Source organism: Symsagittifera roscoffensis, chromosome 7 (genome assembly GCF_963678635.1).
Source record: "Symsagittifera roscoffensis chromosome 7, txSymRosc1.1, whole genome shotgun sequence".
NCBI classification, from domain to species: Eukaryota; Metazoa; Xenacoelomorpha; order Acoela; family Convolutidae; genus Symsagittifera; species Symsagittifera roscoffensis.
In genome coordinates this window covers 11,758,467-11,784,921 of record NC_087068.1, presented here as the reverse complement: position 1 = coordinate 11,784,921, position 26,455 = coordinate 11,758,467, and the positions used below count along the sequence as shown (strand labels likewise).

General features: G+C 34.8%; 1 protein-coding gene across 3 annotated transcripts in view; it reads right to left on the bottom strand.

Annotated features, from left to right (window-relative positions):
- Positions 1-26,455, bottom strand: part of LOC134851125 (phosphofurin acidic cluster sorting protein 1-like) — an 82,674-nt gene that overhangs the window by 9,855 nt on the left and 46,364 nt on the right. For all 3 annotated transcript variants that reach the window (XM_063867065.1, XM_063867067.1, XM_063867066.1), the window contains 2 exons: positions 23,373-23,764; positions 21,166-21,299 (listed from right to left, as the gene is read on the bottom strand). In XM_063867065.1, the coding sequence (XP_063723135.1) occupies positions 21,166-21,299; positions 23,373-23,764 (526 nt within the window). The remainder of the gene's footprint in view (positions 1-21,165; positions 21,300-23,372; positions 23,765-26,455) is intronic.

The window sequence follows — 26,455 nt, the reverse complement described above, 5'->3', positions numbered from 1 at the left end:
CTGAAATGATTTCCCACACACTACTAGTTGTTGTAAAAACAGCCAACATCATAATGTTCAAACCAGCCGAAACTAGCATTACCGACCCATCCAGGCCCAAAAACTTGGTCTTCAAACTTGCTGCATTAAATTTTCAAAACAAATTGACATTTCACTCCCTGCATCCGTCCGAAACAAACTTACAATCTCAAATCATTTAACTACTGTTCGAAATGACTCCGACTGACGATGCGAAGCCATATGAAGCTTTTATTGCTACCACGAATTCTGGAAACGTTCGTAAAATGCACTCTTCAAAACTGTTTTACTTAATTTCACTACATTGAAAAAAATGATACCCAACAAAACAAACATAAATCCGTAGACAAGCTAATGTTTTCAAGCGTATGTGCATTTTTTCGAGGATAAAATTTTTTTCAAGAACTCCTGTAGAGTTCTACAGCTTTCGGGTAAAAAGTGCAACCAAACAAAGGAAAGGAAAGCTGCAACCCAGCAGCTGAGATCTTGTTCGATTACAAATTATTACCCAGAGCCTTTCAACTGAGCCCTACTAAAAAAAACAGGGAATAACTTCCTCTTTTTGAGTCCGTTTTGGATGACAAAAACTTGAAAGAAGTTAGAGAGTAAAAACCGTCTGCCTTGCATAATGAATATTTTAAGCATGCACGGCATGTTTTTACCAATTTCACAATTCTTACTGCTGTGAACGAACAAGCTGAGTTATGACCGAGGTGGTTAACTCATAGAGTAATTTCGGATAGGGTACACCGTCTGCTCGTCACGCTATCTTATTTTCGGCCGGATAGATTCGTGCAACTTCTTAGTCTAATACCGATCCTAATCTTACTCTTATACTATCTAGTCTCAGGTTGTTTAACTAGTCTCTGCTAGGCTCAATAGATCTAGGGTATACTGGTTTATTGCGGTTGCTGAAGTGCTCGGGAGAGTCCAACTAATTTCTAAGTTAAATTCAAATCTCTCTGGTGCTGAAATTACAAGTAACTTCAGCACTTACAAATAAGTGGGTTGTTAGTTAGATGGATCATGATTGGTTAATATTAAATACTTTACATTGGTAAAATATCTAAATTATCCAATCATAAAATGTAGTTTAGATCAGGTTCCACCCATCCGGGTTTTACAGAGTTTTTTAGAATAGTTCTTCTGCAATTCGAAGGATGGATGATGGACGTTGGTGTTTGGCGAACATCTTATTTCTTCTGTTTCCTTTTTGTTAAAGAAGTTCCAGGAAGCTGGAGTTAGAGACATAAGACGTTGTGTCTTCTAGTGACAACGACTAAGTCTTCGCAACAAACTCAAATCTGATTTCAGAATGGTTGGCTATGTCAGGTTTTTCTGTTCTGCGTGGAGAACTTCTTTTGTGTCTGATCTAGTTTGGGAATGGCGTGGAGATTGTGCGTGGAGGGGATGCCTGGTTACTCGGATCTGTACGTATACTTGAACATCGAGGTGGTCATTGGTCTAGTTCAATGAAGTCCTTTTCTGCGAAGTCAAGTCGTACTCTAAATCCTTTGAGTTGTGATTGTGAGTGGCATATCGATTGTGGTTGATCATTCTCTCTCGAGTGTAGTGGGGTCGTTTTGTCTTTAGATGTTCGTCCTTGGTGTTGTATTCTGATCTATGTATTGCATAATGTAATTTACATTTTATAAAACATTTATTAGTTTAATATTTTTTAATTATGATTTTAGTTAGTTGTTTTCACAAAAGCTTTTTGTTTTAGTTCGGTTATTTTGAAGAGTTACTCACACTTGAGTAGCTCTTATTAAAAATAGAGGTGTGGTCACAAAGCGTGGATGTAGCGCGGTGGGTTAGGCCGGCTATAGAGCATGCTCAGGACGTCCTTCCTGGTGGGTTAGGCCAGGAGTGGGAGTATGATTTTCATGCGGTTTTTGTGAGGGGTCCTGTTATGTGACAACGTTTTATGTTGGGTTTGTTGTGGTTTTTCTTATGTCTTGTTGGTTATGTCCTTTTTCCAAAAAGCAAATTGTTCGTGGTATGGGTTTGTCTTTCGACTTTTTTGTGTTTTATTATTTCTTTCTTAGACTTTATAATAGTCTTCAAAAGAATAAATTATCCAGTTTTAAACTGGGTTAATCCGGTTTGGGTACCGTTGGTTTCCTTTTCTTAGTCATGCTGTTATTCTATGATTTGTGGTATTTAGTAAGCTGCGTTGGTTAGTTTTGTTTAGTATATGATTCCTTTCCAACCGGGTTAAAGGAAAGTTTGAAACATGTTATTATATGTTAGAGTTGTTGAGTGTGAAAACTTGAAACTGAAATTCATTATTTTAAACAATTCTTCGTGGGCGAGCTGTGCGAGTGTGGATAGAATTTCTGTGCGAATAAATGAGAATATCAAAAGGTTAGTACTGCAATTGCATTTTATTAATTTACTGCATAGAATTTGGAAATTTACTGCTAGTTATGGGGGAATTTTAAGTTACAAATTTTCATTATAATTAGATTTACTGCTTGTGGGGAAAATTTTAGAAATGAATTTACTGCATGGGTATTAAATTTATAAATTTATAAGTGTAAGAGATTAATAGAATTGTTGAAGTCTGTTTGATGAAATTTGCGATTTTTATTTGTCTTTTGTGGTTTTTGTAGGTGATTGTCGGATGAAGGCTAAAAATCTAAGGAAAACATGGATAAAGTATGCTGAGTTTTTTAATATTTCAATTAGTTAGTTATATTCATTTAATTCATACTTACCTGTTAGTCGTCGGGGAAAAAACCGTGAGGGAAGATGTCGTGAATTAGTTCTGAAGTTGTTAGTAGTTTAGCTAAGATGCGGATGATATTTTTAGTTTGAAGCAGTGGCCAAAGCAATTGAAGTGCCTTAATAGTGGTTAGTTCTTCAGTGCCAACTGCAAACTCATAAGGTGTGTTTTGGATTAGATTATATAATTTGTGATTGAATTTAGTGTTGTGGATGAATTCTAAAATTGGGATTTCTATAGGTTGTACAAACTCGTGCGGGATAAGGAAGGGTCGGGATTCTTCGGCGTTGAAGGTCTTGGTGATGGGACAGAAGATGTACATTTGGGTTATGGGGTCATAATTACGAAGAATACCATGGAGGTTAGTGTCTTTAATACAATATGTGAAATTTAGGAAAAATGGTGAAGTGTATTTGGAATTAATGAATTGAAAACGATGGTGTGGTTGTCTAGAGGGTGTGTGTAGGTCAAAGTGATTTTGGATGAAGCGATAATAACTATATGTGTGGGTTTGTTTAGTGCGCAACATAATATCGTGTGAGCAGTGTAAATCTCTTTCGTGTGGTGCAAGGAAATGAAAGGTTAGTGAAAATATTTGGAAGCGTTCTTTAAAACTTCCGTATGCTTGTGTGTCTATTAGTGCTTCTGAAATAATGTGATCAAACTTTCGGTCGAAGATGTTTAGTGTAAATATATATGGTGTCTTGATGAAAAATTTCTCGGTAATTTGTGGATTAGCGAAGCGATCGTCGTCTAAGAATTGATCTTGGTTAGCTCTGATGATGTTGTGATCATAGTATTCGAGTGTATATTCGTTAGCTCTAGGTGCAGTGTGTGTTTTTAGTGATTTTTTATATCCAACGTAAGTAAATTGTCTAGCGGTTAGTGGTGTAGTGAGTCGATATAGCATGTCCGTATTTCGCTCTATATCGATGTGAGTGTTAGATAAAGGTAAGCAAAGAGGGTTAGTAAAATGATAATATGAGGTCCAAGAGAGAGTGGGCATTAAAACGTATTCATCTACAAAGTTGCGTGTTTCGTTAGTGTCGTGGGGGGTGTTTAAGGTGTATTGTGGGAATGAGGGTAAGGTGATGGCTAAAAATTCTTTTGTGTTAGTATGCTTGGGGCGGTTGATGTATTCACGGGCTGTTCCTGGTTTTGCTGGGAAAGGATGGTTGGGGAACTTTCTTTTAAAAGTGCGGTAAGCTCTATTAGTGTTGAGTGAAGATTCAGTTGATGTGGATGATGGTGCTAATGATTCAGTATAATTTGAGGAGGGTGTAGGGGTAGGGGGGTTGGATGAATTTATTGTGGAGGAGATTTGGTTTATGGTTGGGGTATTAAGGTGGTAGGGTTGTTGTTGAAGGGTAATAAAATTATCTAGCTCTGGGGAGATTCGGGGGGTGTCTGGAGAATGAGATGATTGGTCAGAATGGTATGAGGAGTAGGTTGGGGTAACTTGGGAAGCATAAGAGGGTGTGGGAGTGATTGGGTCAGGGTTATTGGATAATATGGGTTGAAAAGGGGGTTGAGAAAAATTAGAAGAGTTATGAAAATTATTGGATGGGGATGGTTCTGAGTCGGCAAATTCATCGGGGGTTTCAATATTCGGGTTATTGAGTTGTGAGATGGAATATAAAACTGAGATGTGTGAATTAGTGTCGGAATTCATGCCTGATGTTACATTACTAGGTGGAAAATCGGGTGGCGGAAAAGCAAAAAGTGGTATTATTGGGATTGGAGAGGTAAGATTGGTTGGGTGGGAATTTGATCGGTGTAGTGATCCAAGTTGGCGGCTCATCGTGGGCTAAAAAAATGATTATTTTGAGACTGAAAAGCGGTGGTATGGGGTTGTTCAATAATTTGTTCATAAGTATTATTATCTTGTGACTGGTGTGTCATTATATGTTGAATGGGACTTTGTGATGTGGTGAGTCGAAAATTTGGATTATGTGTGATGGCTAAATTTCGAAAATTTCGTGGGACTAGGGATAGTGGATGGTTATTTGGTAGGGGTGGTAATTGTGGTGCCGTTGGCGTTATGTCTACATTGTTATGTTCTTCGTCGTATGTATTTTGTCGTGTTGCTATTTTTGTGTTATATTCTTTTATTTGTGCGTCTAAAAGAATTTTGTTTATAGATGTAGAAAAGATTCCAAAAAATCCTGCAAAGAGTATGCGTGCTACGCTTGCTTGTCTGTTTACTTGTGTGTGTATAGCACATGTGTTGTAGATTCCTTTTAAAAGTGAGAAAAGAAATCCAATAAAGTTAAACATTGCGTATAAAATAGTCAATTTTTCTAAGATGTAGTAGGGCCATCCTAGAAAATCGAGGATCTCATTTTTGAGTGTAACAAAGCTAAAAATGTTAATTGGTGATATATCTTGGGGACGGTATTTTTCACCGTTTAGATATATATAATCTTTAATGTCTTTAAAATATCCGCTATAGTCTTGCGTGTAGATATCGGCAAATCCTGCGGTTTCTGCAAGTTTGCGTAAATTTTGGTCTATTGATTGTCTTTGTATAGTGTCCATTTGTGTTAATAATTCTTGGAATTGTTGTGTTCTAATGTGATGTTGAATATCTGATTTTGAATAGATTCCTATTGATTGTAAGTCTATATTTGGGTTTCGAGCAATAGCGCGAATGCTTTCTGGTGAAAATTTTTTGAGTGATTGCATTAATGTGGGATATGGAGTGAGAAGATAATATTTATTTTCATCAGGGTTTAGTTGTACTACATTGTGGCTGTTTTCTGATCCACATGGGACTGCGGTATCCCAGAAATAGGTTCTTCGTGAAAGTGTATCCACGAAATGTACTTTATTCTTATAAAAGATAGGGATTCTTTTATAACATCGTTTATCTTCAAAAACGTATAGTGGTGATACTTTTTTAGTACAAGTATAAAACCATAAGATGTTTCCTTCATAGTCTAAAAAATTTGATCTATTTCCAGATAATAAGTATCCTGCATAGGGTATTTTTAATACTGCTAGTGCAAGTGATTGTAATATTTGTGTTCGTTCTAATTCGCATAGTTGGTGTAGTGTTTCTAATTCGGAGAGTGACATTTCTTGAAAAATTCGGCTAATTGTATAATCTAGTTTCATATCTAAATGAATATCATAGTGGATATTACCGAAATATGTAGTATTCATTAGTGATAATTCTTGTAAGCGTGTGCTTCTGGTGTCATGGGGTTTTAGATGTCCACCAGGTTGTCCGTTGCTTTTTTCAAAATTAACTGGTATATAGGATGTTCCTTCGTTTGGAGGATGACCTGTGGCATATGGGTCGATTTTTACTTTTCCAGTGGTAATGTCGAATCCTTTTTCGTATTCAACTAATATTTCAGAGTATTGTGTTCTGTGGAGTGGATTCCTGTATTTACATGCAAGTTCTGTTTCTTGATATATTTGAAAACGTGTCAATTTATTTTCTATATTGTCTATGTTTCTAAAATTAGAACTTAGTTTTCGTGATGGATGGACTTGTTCATATGGAATTGATTGTATAAAATATTTTTCGTGAAATTTTATCATACGAGCGTGTATTTTTGCTACTTGAAATGTTGTACATGTATCTTCGGGGAACCAAACAATTGTTGCTTGTGTTCTCGTTGTAGGGTCGCAATAACCTTGATCATTTTTACAAGGTAATCGGATTCCTTGATAGATCATTGTATTATCTGATAAATCTCGTGTTAGTTGTATTTTTTCGAGTTGTATTTTCCAATCAAAAAACATTATTTCTTGGTATCCTTTATTTTTTGTGTCTGCTTTGCAGTTTGATGGGTCATTTATACCAATGTGTGGTATCCAATGTTTATCGTGTAGGTCATAGGTTAATCGTCCGTGTGCGCCGTTATACGGGTATTTTTCGTCTAGTTTTATATGTCCTTGGTGTCTTTCAAGTTGTGATTGATGTACAGAGTCTGAAAAAACTTGAAAATTAACTAACTTTCTTGCGGAGTTTTTATTTTGTGTGATGTTTAGTCTAAGTAATTCATTTTTACAATCGTCGGGATTGAGATGTAAAAGACGTTCTATATTACTTTGATAGAATTATTCATGGTCAAGTCGGTTTTTGTTTCCGTTCGAGACTTGTGAACAATGTACTTTCTTTTCGGAAAATGTTGCTGTGAATTTATAACCTGTAACTGTTGTTGCTCGGGCTTTTGAATAGAGTGTTGCTATTACATCTGTGGTTTCTATAGCTTGTGGTTCTGTTTCACATTGTGATACTTGATTTATTGCATATTTATGTAGTGTTTTTTGTTCATTTTCTTCACAATCGTAATGTGTTACTAATAAATCTTGTGGTCCTGTACGAGGAGAAGGGTTTATGTTTTGATTTGAGATTACTAGAAAAAGGAGTTGGAGAAAAATTAATAATTTTAGAATATACATGTGTATGATAATCCTGAGTACGGATTATAAAATGTAATGTAGCCAATTGTGTTTTTGGTATATCTGTCGTATTTGTATATTACTTCAGTAGTTATAAACGGTGGTGGTAGTGATTGAGCTGTTATGTTAGGTGGATTTATTGGGTAGGGATGTTGGGTAATATTATTTAACTTAACTGTGATTTCAAACTTTAATTGTAAACTGTTTTGTTGGAGTATTTGAATATTGTGATCACGGATATCGTTGTGAATATCTTGGCGATATTGTAATCTATTAAGTGCCCAGTTATGAAGGCGGTTACTTTCTTGATGTTGTCCAAATAATGGTGGAGGTGCTGTAAATGTATTCCAATCTAATCTTAAAGGAATATTTGTTGATGATTGTTCTCGATATCTGGCGTCGAGATTATTTGGAAAATTTAAGTTTAAAGGTGGTGGTGAAATCTGGCTTATTGATGGTGTTGATGGTAGTGATAATGTTTCTGGTAGTGATGAGGATGTTGTTGTATCCGTTGAAATATCTATTGGGTCATTGACTAAATTTGGTTCACCTTGTGTAAATGAATGTGTAGTCCAATATGGAAATCGTGATGTTTGGTTTGTGGGGTTGAAAGGATTTTCACGTATTTGCTCAGATGTTGGTGTTGAACCTAAGTAATCTGATGGTAGGCTTGAGGTGCTACGTTGTGAAAGAAGCGTAGGGGTTTCTGGTAATATACCAATGGGGTTTTCTGGAGTGTTTTGTGATGGGGATTGAGGTATATCAAAATGAACTCGGGGAGTTTGAAAATTTCTGTTTCGTCGAGGATGTATAATTTGTCTATTTATTTCGACTGTATTTTGGTTTTGACTAGGATTTCTTATTCTACTTAGTTCTTGTGGTAGTGTTGGGTATAGGTTATATGTTGGTTCGCTTAGAGGTGCTTGTCGTTGAACTGGTTCTAGTGGTTCTGATAAACGAGCATGTCGTTCTTCAAAAGTGTATGGATTGTCTTGAAAAGAAATTCGTGTAGATGTTTGAGGATTTTGGGTAGTTGAAGGTGGTGTTGGGTTATCTTGGGATGATGTCGGTGAAGACTGATTCTGTGACTGTTGGGTAGCAATTTTTGATGGATTTTTGAATTGTTACTTTAGTGGGAAGGTTTATGTTTATTATAATATTCTTCCAAAAAAAGAATTAGAAGGATTGTTGCTAGGGCAAATGTGAGGATTGCTTTCTTTATACATTTACATATTGTCAAAATGAGGGATGATAAAAATGTTATGAAAATTACAAACAATAAAAAAATATCGGTTCTACTGAAAATTGTTCGTATCATTTAGACAAGTTATATGACTCGTACCTGTGGATGTAATCAAGGGTTTTGGAAAGTTGGAGGAATAGTTCGAGTATAGTGTAGAAAATTAAAAAAATGTTACAAAAAATGATTAGGATTATTAGAAAAGATTCAAGTATATCAAAAATAAATATTATCAAGGTTTCAAGTATTGTAAAAAAATGTTTAAAATTTATGAGTATTTGAGTAACTGATTGAGAGAAGAGCATTTAAGAAATGATCTCTTGGTCGAATATTTTTTGCTGTTTGAGGCGATTTTCTAGTGTGGTCGGATTATTTATTAGTTTTTTGACAAGTGGGTTGAGTTCTGTAAAAAATTGTTGGGGGCAATTTTCATGGTGACTGGGAGGTCGTCTTTTTCTTTATTTTTGTTTGTCAAATGATCCGGGGTATGGTGAGATTTTTATACTTTAGGCTAATTAAAATGTTCATTTTGTTACTTTAGGCTAAGTTAACAAATTTGCTTTGGGGGTATTCGTGGTCTGAGTTGGGGAAATATTGTTGATCTTTGGGTTATTAGATAAGGGAGGGGTACGGTATTATGGTGATATTTATTTTAGTTGTCAAGTTGGAGTGGTTTGCTTATTTTTGACCTGGAGGTCGTAAAGTTATAGTTATAGATGTGCCTGGAGTTCTATATGATTCGTCTAATTGGTCTTAGTTTGAGTTAGAAAAAGTGACGGATTGGATGAATCCTATTGGTCTATTTTGAACTAGAATTATTACGTACTTGTCAGCATGTTATTTTGAAAAATGTAAATGAAAAATGTTTCGAAGGTTTCAAGATAGTGAAGTATAATGTTAAAATTACTTTTGAAATTCTACTTTCTTTAAAATTTTAGATTGGGGGATGAATATTTTATAGTTTTTACGTGGTTGATTTCGGAGTCTTGTTGTTTTTCGATTTTCTGATTTGTTCTTGGGGTATTATTTGTTCGGTCATTTTTCTATTTTTTCTTTGTTTTGGAGATTCTTTATGGTTTTGTGTATTGTTTTTGGTGGCGGTTGGTTTTGTGTTTTGATTTTCGGTGGGGTTATCATTTTGTTCTGTGTTTTTCAGATGTGGTTCATTTTGAATGATTTTTAATCCTGTGAAAGAATATAATTGAGTTAATTCGCGGAGTGCGTATTCTTTTGGGTAATAAGGTAGTAGGTTGTTTCGATGTTGAACGATTTCTTTTTTGTTTGAGTCGGTAATTTTATATGTGACATCAGTGGGTTTTGCAATTATTTGGTATGGTCCTTTTCGAAGGGGTTGTAATTTTTTAGAAATTCCTTTTTGAGTATTAAAATTAGGTATTAAAACAAATGTTCCAATTTTTAATTCGGAGGCTGGTGTAAAACGTGAATTGATTTGTTCATTAATGTTTTGTCTTTGTAATAACTTTTTTGTTATTTTTTGATAAATTTCATTGTGTTTTTTATCTCTATTTAGAATCCATTCGGTGTGTGTACCGGAGGCTAGTTTAAGAATTTGTGGGTGATGAAAATGATCTTCATCGTGTGTATGTAAAGGTAGGTTATAACAAATTGAATCTTTATTTGGTTGACAATAACCTTGTGCGTTTTTATGAGAATTTGCTGTAAACATTATTGGTTTGCGTGGCTTTTGGTTAAAAACCATTTCGTATGGTGACATTCCTAAAGTTGTCGTTATTTGTGAATTATATGCTAAGGGAAATAATTTTACATCTGCTGACCATTCGGTATATTTTGTATCATTTCCGTTGATGATACATCTGAGATATTCTTGTAATGAACGGTTCATACCTTCGACTAAGCCGTTTGTCCAAGGTGCATGAGATGTACGTGGTTTGTGTTTAATGTTATATAAATGACATAGTGTGATAATTTCATTATTTATGAATTCTGTACCGTTGTCTGTAACTAAAATTTCTGGTAGTCCGAATTTTGCTATCCAGTGTTCATAGAGTGTTGTGTAAGCGTAATAAGCGTTACAATGTGGTACTGGGTTAAGTGCTACATAATGTGTAAATGCGTCAACAATTACCATAATGTAGGAGTTTCCTTCTGATGAGGGTGAAATTGGTCCTTTAGTATCAAATGAGATACGATGATTAAAGTACAAACTTTGTCCTTTAAAATCTTGTTTTTGTGCTATTTGTTTTTGATTTGGGTAAGGTTTATTTAGTTGACATACTATACAGTCATTGCATAGTACTTTTATCCAAATTGGTGCATTTGGGAAATAAAAGTTTTGTATAAAATTTGAATATGTTTTCTCTGATCCAGAGTGTCCTTTAATATTTTGTGTATGTGAAATATTAAAAGCTATAAGAATCATACTTAAAGGGAGACATGGAACTGTAGATTCATTCAGGTTATACTCTAAAAGGTCTGTATTTTCGTTAATTGTTGTGTTGTTAAATTTGCGAAAGTATCGGAGGAGTGTTTTGTTTCCTAGAATGGTTGAATCTGCTTTGATAGGTTTAGTTTTATATTTGTGCCATGATTTCAGTTGTCGAATTACTGGGTCAAGGTTTTGATATTGTTTCAGTGTTGAAATTGTAATCGTTTCTGTTGGAGGGAGAAAAATGTTTTCAATTTCGAATTTAGATAAGGGTATTATATCAAGTGGGTCGTGAAGGTCAAAAACTTGATTTATTGTGTATTTTGAATCATTTGTTTGTGGTCCTGATAAATTTATTTTATCAGTTAAATCTTCTTTTTCAATTAGTGGAAAATGGTCTTTTTTAGGCGGGTGTTGTTTTGTTCGTTTTTGTTGGGTGTTATTTTTTATCCATTGAGAATATGGGATTGGTTTGAAAGTTGATGTTCCAAGTAGATCAACTTCATAATGATTATTTTGACAATCTAAATAAAGTGGGAAATGTTGTAAATTATTTATTTGTGATTGTTCAATATCAGTTTTTACTGCATATTTGCATTCCAATCGGGGTGATGTTTCGTTTTCTGCAAGGTAGAATTTTATGTTTTTGGGTATTTCAACTGTTGTTTTTCGTGTAAGTAATTCAGGTGGTGTATTTCGACTTAAGGTGTCTGGTAATGCAAGATTTTTTCCTGCAGTCCAAACTATATGTAAGTTTGGAAATTTCATTAGAATTAGTTGAAATCTGTAAACTCGGTGGTTTGGGTTAGATTTTTGTGTAAAGAGAAAGATGATTGGTTTATGGTCTGTGAATAGAACTGTTGGATGTTTTGATCCAAGTATCAGAAATTCATATTCTGTCAGTGTATATATTATGGCTGTACATTCTCTCATTAGAGTTGAAAGTCGTAACTCTGCTTGAGTGAATAATCGAGAATTTGCTGATATGAGGTTCATTTTATTTGTACCATTATGTGATTGTAATAGTGCTGCACCGATGCCAAAGTTCGAAGCATCGCACATTGCATAAAATGGTTGATTTGAATCTGGAATAGTGTTTGAAATTTGTTCAGTTAAAAGTTTCTTTATTTCTTCAAATCGTGTTTGATGTTCTGTGTTCCATTCAAAATTATTTTGTTGTCTAAGGATGTTATAAAATGGTCGTAGATATAATTGCATTTTATAAACATATTTACTTAAAAAGTTTAACATTCCAAGAAATTCTTGGATTTTCTTTTTATTTGTTGGTGGTTGAAGTTTTTGAATAGCGTCAATGCGTGATTTCAATGGAGTGATTGTTTTTCTTTCTATATTATGTCCTAAGAATTTAACTCTTGTCAAAAAGAAGTGTGATTTATCGGGGGCGGCCTTCAGATTTTCGTTCTGAAGTATTTGGTGATATTTTTCTAAAACATTGAACATCTCGTCTTTTGTTTGTGATTGCATAAAAACATCGTCTAAATAGGTGATTGCGTTTTTCTTGAGTATTAGTGGTCTAAAAATTTTGCTCATAAAAGCTGAAAATGCTGCTGGTCCTATGGATATTCCATAGAATAAGCGGTTGAATTCATATTGTTGGTTTCCGATAACAAATTGTGTTAAACGTCGTGATTGTTCATCTAGTGGCATTTGATTGTATGCACTATTCATATCGGCGGTTGTAAAGTATTTGCCGTTTATTTTTGTTAAAATAACTTGTATTGGTTCAATGGGCCAATTACATTTTGATTCATCTATAAGTGAATTGAGGTATCTAGCATCGAGAACGATTTTTAATGATTCTCCTTTAGCTAGAATGATAACGGGGTTGATAAATGTGTTGCCTTTTGGTTGTTCTTCTTTGTTTACTGGTGATATAATGTTGTATTGTTCTAAAATGTCGAGTAATCTGTTTACTTTATCATGTAAGTGAATTGGTACTTTACTTGCTCTCTGTTTTTTGAAAACTGCGTCTGGTTTTAACGGGAGATGTAGTGATGAACTGATTTTTCCAACATCGAATTTTGATGTTGCATAGACTGATGAATATTTAATTAGCTGTTTGGCTAACTTTTCGAATTCGTCTTGTGTTATTTGTGAATGTTGGAAATTAAACATTGTTAAAAATTTCTGTTGGTCCTCTGTGTAGTTACTTATGTTGAATGTAGGTTTGAAATATGGAGTTTTTGTGAAATAATCCGTATTTCTGTTTTCGTTACTTATTATATTATTTATAGATAATTCTTCATTAAGAATTGTAGATTGGCAAATATCTAGTAATTGGAGTATATTATTTACGCGATAGGCTTTTTCGTGTATTGGCGATATTGTAGCGTTGGTTTCGCAATATCCTAAAAGTCCTAAAGGTAATGTTACTTGGTAAGGTGTGTTGTTATAGACATGTAAGGAAATGATATCGGAATTCGAATTTTTCAAATATTTTATGGATGAGATTGTGATTTTGAAAAATTTGTGAATAGGTTTGAATTCAAATTCTGACATATAAAATGTTTGTTTGTTTTGTTCTTTATCATATTGGTGAACTTGTTTGATTGAAAAATTATAGATATTTCCTGATAGTGGTTTTAGGTGTTTTCTTTGTTGGTTAAATATCGGGTAGAATTTTGAAAAGAATGGTGGTTGTTTATTTAATCTTTGAAAAAATGTTAAGGATGTTTCTTTTGTTTTTGTATATTTATCTTTGATTAATATTTTACTATTTAGTATGTTAATTGTTGGTATATACTTCGAAATAAATGGTATTCCAATGATATTATATTTAATATCAGTGATATGGAATATTTGTTTAAATGGCTTATTTAAAATTTTGTTTTGCTCCATTGTTCTGGTGGGGAGGAGAAATAATTGGATTTTTCCGTAGTTTATCAATGTTGATCCTTGTGCTGTTGCTAACTTACTGGAGGTTTCAAGAGGTGTTAGCTTTGGGTGTAAAGTTTTTATTTCATTCCATGTGGGGATGTTTATTATGTTTGATTCTGCTCCTGAATCAATTAAAAAATCTATTTCAAGGTCTGGTGGTTGAAATTCTTTATTTCTTGGGCTTTCTAAGAGAAATGGTATTGTCCAAATTTTTTCTTTGGGTTGTTCTTTTTGTATATTTTGATAAATGTGGTTTGTATTCAAGCATTTTGTTTTGGTATTTTTATTGGTTTGATTTGTAGTGTTAATCTCATTTGTTTCTTGTGTCGTTGGTGTGGAATTTATGGGTGTAGTGTAATAATTTTGAAGAAATTCTGATTGATTTTCATATATGTGTGATGAAAAAGGTTGTTCATATATGACAGATTCATAGTCATTTTCGACTTTTATCATATTGATAGAAAGAGTGTTTTCTGTATCACTTTCTGAATCTGATGATGTACAGTTTATTTGATTGAGTTGTAACGTATCAGTTACTGTGTCATCAATACCTGGAGGGTCTGATGTTGTTTCTGGATTAGATTGTACTTGATTAATATGTCTTTGATGTTTAGGTGTACTACTTCTGTGGCGATTATTAGAATTATTATAGTTATTATTATTCCGGTGTGGTGATTGGGAATAATTTCTATAACGATTATTATAACTTGAGTGTCGATTCTGTGAATTATTTCGCGATCTGTTTTGGTAATTATTGTTTGGTCTGTTATAGTTCGATCTATTATATGAGTTATTCCTTGATTGATTGTTCGGGTAATTCTGGTTTCGGTTGTTTGAATAACTTCTATTTCGATTATAGGAGTAGTTTCTATTCCTATTGTATGATGAATTTCGTGATTGGTTGTTTGGATAGTAGTTATTTCTTGATTGGGAATTAGATCTAGAAACAAATCGTTGTGTATTTGAATTTGATCTGGAGTAGTTATTTCGACTATTTGGTCTATTGTAGTGATTTTGTGATGAATTGTTCGTGTTTCTTCGTTCTGGTGATCTTCCTCTATAACTTGAGTTATATGGTGATTGATTTCTTGTATAATTTGTATTGTTCGGGAGTGGTTTTCCTGAACTGTTGTTGCTATAAACTGTTTTGTTCGGTAGATTTTGATCTTTTTTCATGTATTGATAGAATGATTTATTTGGTTCTTTATATTTTTGAGGTTTATTTTGATTGTCTTGCTGTTTTTGTCTACATTCGGAAATACTATGTCCGTATCGTCGGCAATAATTACACCATTTTTTGAAAGATGGTTTGCCTTTAAAGTTTGGGTTCTTTTCATAAATATTGAGTATTTCAGTGATTTTTTCAACGAGGTCTGTCTCTGATTCCTGTATATTATTAATATTAGTGGGAGTCGTTTCAATTCTATTAACGTATTGTAATTTCAGATTTTCCGTTTCTTCTAATTTCATCGTGATTTCTGCTTGTTCTAATTTGTCTACTAGTTTTCGAAAATCTAAATCGGGTTCTCGAATTGAAGAAGGATGGGATGCTCTCTTTTTTATTGCTATTTTCCTTAATTGTGGTGTTAAGGTCATCATTAAGATTTCTGTCATCTTTGTGTTTTTATAGTCATGTGTATTTAATGAATATGCTTTTCGAACTAGTGTTTCGATTCGTACTGCTATTTGCTTGATGGTTTCGTTTGGTAATCTGCGAATTTCATTACATAAAACTCTTTGTTGTTGTTTGTTTCTTTCGGAGTCAAACATTTTTGAAAATTCCTGTGTAAACCTTTTCCAGTTTGATTTTATTTCTAGAGGTAGTACTGAAAACCATTTTTGGGCTGCGCCATCTAAGGTTGTTTGTATTAACGCTGTGCGTCGATGTATCCAGTTTTGATGTAGTGGCGTATTAATTGGTTCAGGTCCAATATTTAAAATCAGGTTTGCTGTTACTGCATTTAAATAATCTTCTACAGAGTATTCAGGGTCTGTTCCTGTGAAAACCATTAAAGGTTTGTTTGATGTTATTGATGATCCACCCATAAGGTATGGATTCATTGTCATTTGTAGTGATTCTGCTGCATTTGGCATTTGAGAAAAATTTGAAAGTTGGTTTCTTGTTATTTCATGTTGTTGGAGATAATATGGGAGTGGTATTTCATTTTGCATTTGTGATGGTTGATACGAGTGTGCAGTCATTGGATTTTGTTGTTGAATTGGTTGAAAAGATTGTGTATTAATTAGATTTTGTTGTTGAATTGGTTGTTGATGTTGTGCATCTATTGATTGTGGAGAAAAATTTCTATGATTTGTACGTGTTCTCTGTATTCCTTGTCTACGATATTCTTGAGTATTTGGTGCAAATATATCTGGTTGTAAGAAATCATCATCTGAGGATAAATAATCCATTTGATAAGATGTTTGTTTTTTATTTTTATTTTGTTGAAAAAATGGGTAATTTTCACTGTGATCCTGTGGAGGATTTGTTTGGAAATTTATTGAATTAGGTTGGGTCATTGGGTTATCCCAATTTCGAGATCTTGTATATTGGTTAAAATTTCTTTGTGGTTGGTTATATGTTTTTGATGGATGTGTATAATTATAATTATGGTCTGCAAAGTTGTTTCTAGTGAATGTTTTGCGTGTTTTTGATGGTATTGTCATGGGTCTGTATGTTTGGTAATCCATATGTGAATATTTAGGGGCAACCGAAGGTTTAACGGTTGATTGTAAGGTTACCTGTGTTTGTGAAGGATTTGTATTTCTTGGTGTTGTTAAATTTGGGCGTATTGGTGAAATACTTTGTTGTGTAGTTGTTGTGTGTACAATTTCTTCATTTATGAAGTGTGATGGTGTCTGGATATCTTGTTGAGTAAGATTCCTAGTTCCATTGAGATTTTCATTGTGTATAACTGTAGAGTTTAAACTATTATTTTGTGTATCGGGTAAAAATGTATTATAGTTTAATGGTGTTGCATCAATGGTTAATGGTATTACTTTTACATAATCTCTTATGTAAGATATCGTACTTATTGCTTGACTTGAGATTGATTGTGGGAAGCTTATAAATGCGGGATGAGACCATTCGGGGTCCCAAACATAATCTGATTGTTCTGTGATAGCGGTATCATCGTTCGAGTTTTGGGGTCTAAAATTTTTTCTTGCTTGTGCAATTAAATCAATATTGTGTGTGAAATAATCTATTATGAACCATGCCAAAATTTTTTGTAGATCGTGTTTTGTATGTTGTGAAACGTCGTCTTTCGTGAAATTTTCTTTAATGATGTTTAAATAACTAGAGAGTAGTGTGATTTCATGTCGTACTCTTAAATGTTTAGATGTTTCTGTCGGTGAGACATTTGTTATTGGGATTTCGTTTTCTAATATCGAAATATAACTATATATTATTGCGAAAACTTCATTGGTGAATATGGAGTTTGCTCTTTGTGAGTTATGATATTGGATGCTTTTTATATATTCTGAAAAAACTTTTGAAAATTCTAAATCAAGATCGTCTGTTTGAATTGTATATTTTCTATTATTATGGTTTGGTGAGGTGAATTCTATGGAGTAGATTCCATACTGTTGTGTTATGTTGCATATATCTTTTAAGTAGTGGTCTATGATTTGTCTTTTGATTTTTACATCTGGGAACTCTGTTTTACATGGACTAATTCCGGGTTCAAATAAATTTAATAGTAAATTTTTGCAAAATATATGCTGTCCTCTATCAGTGGTTGCATCTACTATAAAAGGAAAGATTTCATCATCATCTGGACTTTCTTCACCTGGGGTGTGCGTTGAGCTCATTTTTTCGTTCGATGACTGTTAATATGTAATTATCAATGTGTCTAATTGGTTGATTCCAATTGTATAAGTGTACTGGTTTGTGTTTATACTGCTTTTTTATTCTTCTTTTTCCTCTTTTTGATGAATTTGAAGTTGTTTCTGAGTCAGAGAAATATAATTGATCGTGAAGTGGGCAATTTTTATCTATTGATTCTTTTAGTTTGTAAAGTTCGTCTAAACTGTTGGTTTCTGATTCTGAAAATGCGTTTCGATTTCTTGAAAATCTTTTTCGTGTTATTTGTCTTTGTTTCGTTATTATTTTTCTTTTTAGTGTTTGTCGTTTTGTTCGAATGTATCCAACTGTTTGTGTATGAGGTGTGATTACAAGGTCGTATTTTTTGTTATCTATTTCACAATTGTGTAAAACGATTGTTTGTTTATTTCCTAGGTTTTTAAATGACATAAGGTTTAGGATGACGGATGCAAAAGGTTGTTAAATGGTTTCTATTTTCTTAAACTGTTAGTTCTTACGATTTTTTGGTTAGCTTAACCTGGGTCTATTTGTTCAGGGTTGGAGAGAAAAGTATATCGATTCCGAAGAATGATTTTTTACTTTCTCGTGGCTAGTATAAGTTAAGGTGTTAACTTACTTAATCTTACTTAGGGGTAGTGATTGTGTTCAAGGGTTGGAGAATAGTAAATCGATCCACAAGGTTCAGGTATAATTAGAACGCGAGTAGTTCGTTAGATACTATTTTAAACTTACTAAGTCTAAGATTTATCCTGGGTCTGGTAAGAGGGGGGGTCAAGTGAAGGATGAATAACCGAAGTTCTTCACTGTTTATCCTAATTTGAATGATTAGTTTTGTTTAAAAATTTCTATTAGTCTTGGGTCTTTAGAAAGGGTTGGGTAGTGAATCGACGTTTGAGGTCGTTAGACACTAATTAAGTGGGTGGGGGAGAACAAAGTTGTTCTGTTTGATCCAAGGATAAGCCTTGATGATCAAATTTGAAATTTAATTAAGTAGAAAATGATTTAAGATCCAAGGATAAGCCTTGATGATCTGGTTTTAAAATTAAGTGAATTTAAGTTTTAATAAAATTTTAAATGTGTGTAAAGGAAAGATTTAGTGTCTTGATGATATTAGTGGGTTTATGATTGCTGTTATGTTTTAGATGATGGAGCTGGAACAACAGGATGATTTATGATTACTAACCATTTATTGTCATGCTACTAATTTTTATTTTTATTTTTCAATAAATATTTTTCAAACATGTTTTGTATATTACTGCAGAGTTTTAGGAAAACGATCTTAGATCTTTTTATCAATCGTTATTGTATATTAATAATTTTGTTTAGCGCCTGAAATGATTTTGAAGATTAACTTCAAGGTTTTATGTTTGCAAATGAAAATCTAAATTCATTGCCAGTAGTATTCTAAATATAAAAGTTTGTTCTGGTTTTTGCCTAACTATCATATAGCTATATGGCAAGTTTCTACTTTGTCGTATGTCGTCTCTGGTTCGAGGTCTTCTTCCAATTCCGGGTAGTTCTGTTATGGTTCGGAATATTGGCTCTGATCTATTGAGTCGTAGAGACATTTCGATTAAATTATTGTCGTATAACATTTTGTAAATGTTTTTGTCTAATTTCTAATCTATTTTGGTTAATTCTAAGCTATTAAGGTCTTGTTCGAGACTTATGGTCGCACCAGATGAGTTATGACCGAGGTGGTTAACTCATAGAGTAATTTCGGATAGGGTACACCGTCTGCTCGTCACGCTATCTTATTTTCGGCCGGATAGATTCGTGCAACTTCTTAGTCTAATACCGATCCTAATCTTACTCTTATACTATCTAGTCTCAGGTTGTTTAACTAGTCTCTGCTAGGCTCAATAGATCTAGGGTATACTGGTTTATTGCGGTTGCTGAAGTGCTCGGGAGAGTCCAACTAATTTCTAAGTTAAATTCAAATCTCTCTGGTGCTGAAATTACAAGTAACTTCAGCACTTACAAATAAGTGGGTTGTTAGTTAGATGGATCATGATTGGTTAATATTAAATACTTTACATTGGTAAAATATCTAAATTATCCAATCATAAAATGTAGTTTAGATCAGGTTCCAAAGCAGTTCCGCTAGTTTTCATCCTTCTCGTAAATACAAAAAGACATAAACTGAGCATTCAAACAATTGAAGGACATCAGCCCAGGACTTGAACCCTCAAAAATTGTATTGTGTCAAAAAGACATCCATTAACGGATCTTGGAAAGTGTTTGAGGGTGTCATTAAAAATGTTCTGTTTCAATTTTACTTCAACTAAATGGCGCAAAAATCATGAGCTCGGATTAGCGCCAATTCATTGACAGGATATAGCATAGCCAATAGACAAATGGAAAAAATCAATGAGCGCAAGTAACGCGAAAAAAAAACACTTTCTCGCAGGGGTATAAATAAAATCCAATTGAAAACCAAATACAAGCACTGTTTTTGCGCTATTTGCATGACCGTAATTGAAGATCGTCTTCTGTTCGCTTTAAAAAATAGAGCACAGAGTCAAAGCTGCACCTTGGGAACACTGCAAAAATATTTTTTGAAAAACAACTCTTGTTTATTTCCGCACATATCAATTTTAATATATGCACCTTGAAGTTGCAGAGATTGATTTAATGATGTACCGAAACGGGACACTCGATAGCCGAGGAATGTTCCCATGATGACCGAAATTATATTGTAAGCTAGCGTTGAGTATAAACATAGCCAACAGACAGCTAAAAAAAATCTCCATCTTCCAATTTCAAAGAAAAAAATAGATGGCCTTGAAGCTCTTTGAATTTCTAGAACAATCTATGATTGACACTTTTTGCTAAAATCAACCAAATTTGAGAAAACTGGATCAATAGGTATTTTCTTTCGCGAAGTTTGCATTCCTTTCAACAAAGGAAATGACTGAATTCAAGAAGAAATCAAAAGTCAAACAGCGAAAACGTAAATTTGAGCATGAACAAATTTTAAGACTTTTCATGAAAAAAACGAAAAAAAAATTAGAGTCTCAACTACGTAAAAAGACAAATATATTCCCTAAATCATTCGCTTCTCTTGAATTTACAATTGCGCAAGACAGGAAAATCAGCATTACTGCTTTATGTAGTGAAGTTTGCTATCAAAACGACTAGTCTTCTTTATTAAACTATGTGACTATTTTGAGTGAACCTGGGTAGGAACCATTCTACGAAGGTGGAGAGAGGCAAAGACAAATCCAAAGAACACCAAAAACTGAAGACTAAAAACAGCTGTCAAAGGCTAGTACAAAGACCTCCAAGAATAATTCGGATGTGGACACCCTACCACCCACAAAGTTTTGAAATATTTAAGAACAGAACAAAGCCTATTGGAAAAAAACCGCCCGAATAAGGTTCTTATAACTAAAGCAATGTAAGGCCCTTTTTTCAACTTTGATTTTTACTTTCCTCTTTAATTTTGACATTTATTGTCATCCGATCAAAGGTTTAACCGCTACTAATGTTCACCGGCAACAAACCACCGCATGGTAAGAGCAGTAGCTTTTTGTACACACTACGAACCATCGCCTACTATGAATTGTCACTGGCGAAAGATTGTCGCCATACCTCAGTCGCCTATTGAACTGAATAATAAAGTCTCTCACCTCTCTCCTCCCACGATGAGTACTCTAAGAGTGGGCACACTGCGAGGAGTATTGGAGTAGAGGGCGTGTCTGAGGAAGTTCAGGAAGTGTTCCAGGACCAACACGATGTCCGACTGGGGCCGAGTGCGCAGAACCTAAAGTGTCAAACATGAGCAATTAAATTAACTATTTCAGATTATATTATGGTCCCAACATTAGATCGAAGAATCAATTAAATAATAAAAAAATCAGTGATCCAACAAACTTATGCAGAAAAACTTATATGTTTGAGATTAAGTTTGTTGGATCACTGATTTTTTTATTATTTAATTGATTCTTCGATCTAATGTTGGGACCATAATATAATCTGAAATAGTTAATTTAATTGCTCATGTAAGTAATCAATCTACATGCAAAAATTCATGACAATTGGAGAACATCAGCAAACCTTTCAGGAAAAAATCAATTAGGACGAAACAGTAAGAGTCCCAGAATAATAAAAGATTGTTCGTCCAACGCAATAAAAAAAATCAATCTCTTTTTCCTGCCATAAAAAGCAGCTTTTGGATATTGCTACGCCTCCGATTTTTGAAGTTCAAATAAAAGGTTTTTAGGATTTAGGATGTTTTGAGGAAGTTCATTGATTAAAGCTGCTTCGCGGTAACATGAAAAATCAGGAAGGCATGTTACATGTAGCATTGATGAGACTTACCAACCATTTCTAACCAACGCTCAACTCTCGATATCGTTCTTCAAATGTGTATTTGAAATTGCAGATATCAACATTGAGTTATTTCTAAGAATAATTTGTTATGTACGATGAGATCTTGACAAAATCTGGGCGGCTGATACGAAACTAATCGAATAATAGTTTGTCAAACATGATTTTTAGACCATTCATATCCACACGATGGGGGCGGCTATTTAAAGCAAAAACTACAGTGCTGATTTAAATTATCCGGACAAAACAAACAAAACTTGAATTTTCAAACGCATTTTTCTCAAATTGAGTTAAGATAAGACCAAAAGTGAAGAGAACAAAAGTTGCTTAGAATTTCATTAAAATTAATATGGTGCATTTTTTTCTCCGAAATTCTCAACCAACATTTTACAACAAAAATGGGTCATTTTGGCTATTTTCAATTGATCAAAAATTACGCTGAAACTACCTTGTTAATTGATAAGAAAACTATTTCCCAAGAAGCCCCTTAAGCAGCCCAAAAAATTTTACTTGATAGTAAATAAATGTCATTTTTACTATATAAAACCAAGAATCTCTGTTTAAAAACAAACTTTAAACCATTTGCGCAAACTTTTGGAGATTTAACACTTCTTAAACTTTGTTGGGCTATGTAGGAGGCTTCTTGTGATATCATTTTCTCATCAATTAATAAAGTAGTTTCAGTGTAATTCTTGATTAATTGAAAAAAGCCAAAATGACCCATTTTTGGCGTAAAATTTTGGTTGAGATTTTCGAAGAAAAAATTGCACCATATTCATTTTGATGAAATTTTAAGCAACTTTTGTTCTGTTCACTTTTTGTCTAACCTTAACCCAATTTGAGAAAAACGCGTTTGAAAATTCAAGTTTTGTTCGTTTTGTCCGGATAAATTAAATCAGCACTGTATATTAGGCGAAAATAAAAGTGTTAAGATTAGGCGAAAATTTCGATTAAAAAAGTGTACATTTTTAGCAAAAACTATGTGATTACTTAAGTCATTCCAATGCTACAAACTAAACAAAAGACGTAATATTATTCAACCAGCAAATCAACGGTAAAATAGTGACCGCTGCAGTCGCGCCAACGTGTTGCGAGCTTGCCAACAGAGGGTAGGACTCTTTACGAAAATTAAAGCCGGTTATCGCCGCAAAGCCGAGACGCGCGCCCACCGGCGACTTTGAACCGATAAACGGCTTTGAAGTCTTCAACCGCTTTTTATCAGTCGTCTGGAAAATTAGGGGGATTTTTGCTAAAATAAAATATACACTTTTATTATCCAAACTTTCGCCTAAATTTAACACATATTTTCGCCTAATATATACAGTCCCCCACGTGCGATAGTCGCTTGTGATTACTAATGCGATTACACTCCACTTAATTCTTGTCACGTACTTAAAATATTAGCTTAAGTTCTCAATTTAAAAAATTAGCAAAAAACAACGTTTAATTATGCAACCATACCTGGATTAAAATAGCCAAGCAAGAAAATAAATTTGAATGATTCTACCTTGAAATTCCTCAGCTGTAACATTCCACATAGGGGGTCCGTGTCTCTGCCTACAACCACACACTTCGGAGGAACAACGGGTCCAGTTGCCGACGATGTAGTCTGACCCCCCACATTCCCCGTCGTCGCTACTCCTCCCCCCGTTCCACCGGTAGATGCCGATTGAGAATTTGGGAGCGGAAATAAAGTATTCAACTGAATCTTCAGCTGTTCTGTAGACGAGGAGTCTTCACAGGCTTCCAGAGTGGGTTCCGGACTGCCTCCTCCTCCTCCTCCCCCGCCCGACGATGAGACTGGAATTGAGAAATGTGCGCTGGCGGTTCCTGATCGACTGCTGCGCAAATTGTCTTCATCTGAATTGAGTCGGTTATTTCCATCCGAGTATTGAACATCTGCAACATTCATGTTTTCAAATTTATATCATTGCAGATTTCAAAATAGTCAACAGACAGTTGGAAGTTTCTATGAACGTGAAAATTTTTCAAGTTTAAGAATCTTCCAAGATTTATCAACTAAACGAAATCCTTAGTCAAGAGCAGGCGACCAAAATAAGTGTCTTCGAATTGACACTTAATAGAAAGGACTGAAATTTTTGTCACAGCAGCATAACCAAAATTGGTTCTTCCCCATTATAGTCTCTCATAGAAGTCAAAACGAAAAAAATCCCAAAATACGGGTCAAATATTTCCCCCACAGACTTTTTCGAATGTAAGAAAACGGAGACTAGGAGATTATGCAGGTAAATAGGGGAGTAGGGGGTCTTTCCATGCGTACCCTTTTTTGGAAAATCGGTAGTCTAGTTTTTAAGTAAAACTAAAATTTTTGCAAGTGGAAAAAATCCAAATTGTCGAAATCAGATATAAAAAACAAATTTGATACATTTTCATAGTACCTGTTTTCATCCAACAGGAATTCCAGGCGGACAAGCCAAGCAAGATATTTGAAAATTAAATAAGCAACGTGAAAAAATCTCACGAAGCGGAAACAAAGCCGACAATTTTTGAGCAGACACCAGTTGATCCGAAAATTTGATTTTATAAAAATTATTAAGTCTCCCTTAAAACCATGATGAACAACCATTTTACCTAGTGAGAAGGAACCTGGAAGTTGTTACGGTTCATTAAAAAAAAGCAAGTTCAATTTCGCCAGAAACATTTCCGGAACAAAAAAGTCGGATGCTTTTAGTTTTCACCCCATAGATCAACTAAGAACGAATTGCCATCCCTACAAAAAGAATAACTCAATAGTTAAGCATATGTGAAATTTGCACCCAAAAACGAATCTCTTCCCTTTGCAAAAGGGGGCAAAATAGTTAGAGATTCAACAAGTCTAGTTCCCGATTACAAGACACTTGCTCTTGCAATTGTAATAATTGACAAACATGAAGAAACCAATTCGGTGATTGGGTCCGCGGAGCAAGTATGAAAAAATAGGTTCCGCAATTTTTGTGAAAATTTATCCTTCGTTAGTAGTTGAAATTTTTGAGATCTATCGTCTTTTTCGGGGTGTAGCGATTAGCATGTGTGCCTATTAGCATGCGATATTTGTTTTGATTGCGAGTGCATTCAGATGACAAACAAATTAGTCTGAATTTTCAAATAGTTTTGGCTCTTTTTCATTTTTAGGGGGCACTTAGCATAGTGGTAAGGCGTTCACTTTAGAATCGTCAGATCGTGTAATCGATCCCATGCCATGGCAATGATAGTGTGTGAGGACGAGCTCTCACTTGACCTTTAGCTTCAGGTCTACCACAACCTGACCAAATTTGGCTGCAAAAGTGGTACCACGTGAAAGTTCTAGACGCACAAAATCGGCCTTGAGTCGCAAAAAAGAGCTTCGCTCAACAAAATAACACGGTCTGGAATGTGGGGAGATAATTGTCAGGGGCTACAATATGTTCAGTTGTCAATCATCCTAGTTGCTATTCTTTATTTCTCAAACTTTAATTAAGTGTGAGTTTGGTACCTGCCTGTCAATCAACTAAAAGCTGTCTAGCTGTTATGTGTTGACCTCTAGTTCACTCTCTTATTTATGCGAACTAGAATACAGTCAATTGAGTATTTAACAGCCATCTTTTTACAAACCCTTGTTATGGCGCAGCCAGTGGATGGTGGGGGGAAAAACCCCCTTGGAATTGTGGCCTTCTGGCCTCCAACTCAGGCGGAACCGCAACTTTTATGGGAACACTGGAAACAACGATTTCATTGGGCGATGGTGGCGAAACATGGACTAGTCTCGTCCGACTACTACTTTGCATCGACATTAACTGAAGCACAGATCGCAGACCTGGGTGACATTGGTGGAAGACCACGGGCAGAAGGTGAACGTACATTGATATCGAATCTGTATTTATGCCTGGGACATGAGGGACAGAGAGCCTTGCATAACCAGCATCCACATTTAGATATGGAAACAATACGATACCCACGTTTTTTGGATATCTGTGTAGCTCTTTTTCAGAAAGAGCGGAACGAAACGTACGAGATGTACCAAATGTTGTCGAGGAAACAAAAGGAGGGTGAGAGTCTAGAATCGTTCTATGCAGAACTTAGCGGAATGGCGGCAAGATGCAATTTGGGCACCCAGGAGCGGAAAATGGTGAGAGACATATTTATTTTCAACATGAGGAACAGGGACGCACAGAACGAGCTGTGTCGGGAAACTAAAACCCCGGAAGAAGCATTGCGAATCGCAATGTCATATGAAAGAGGAGACAAGTACGCAAGGAGCTACAAGGGCGCCGTATCCGGTTCCACGGGAATGGCGCATCCATCGCCAGGGGGTTCCCTACAGATCAAAACGGAACCAGTCAGCAATATTCGCGGATCCAGGGGACGAGGAATGCCAAGGGGACGGGGTCAATATCCAAATCGTGGAGGAGGTCGAACACACGATCGAATGCAAGAGCGCAGATGTTACAACTACGATCAACCGAACTTCGCCCCAGAACACCGACAACGATGCCCAGCAAGAGCCGTCACATGCAATTTCTGCAAAAAGATTGGGCACTTTGAGAGGACATGCCGGGGAAAACGACAATCCAGGGGGGGACAACCGGTTGGATTGATCCAAGGGGATGAGCT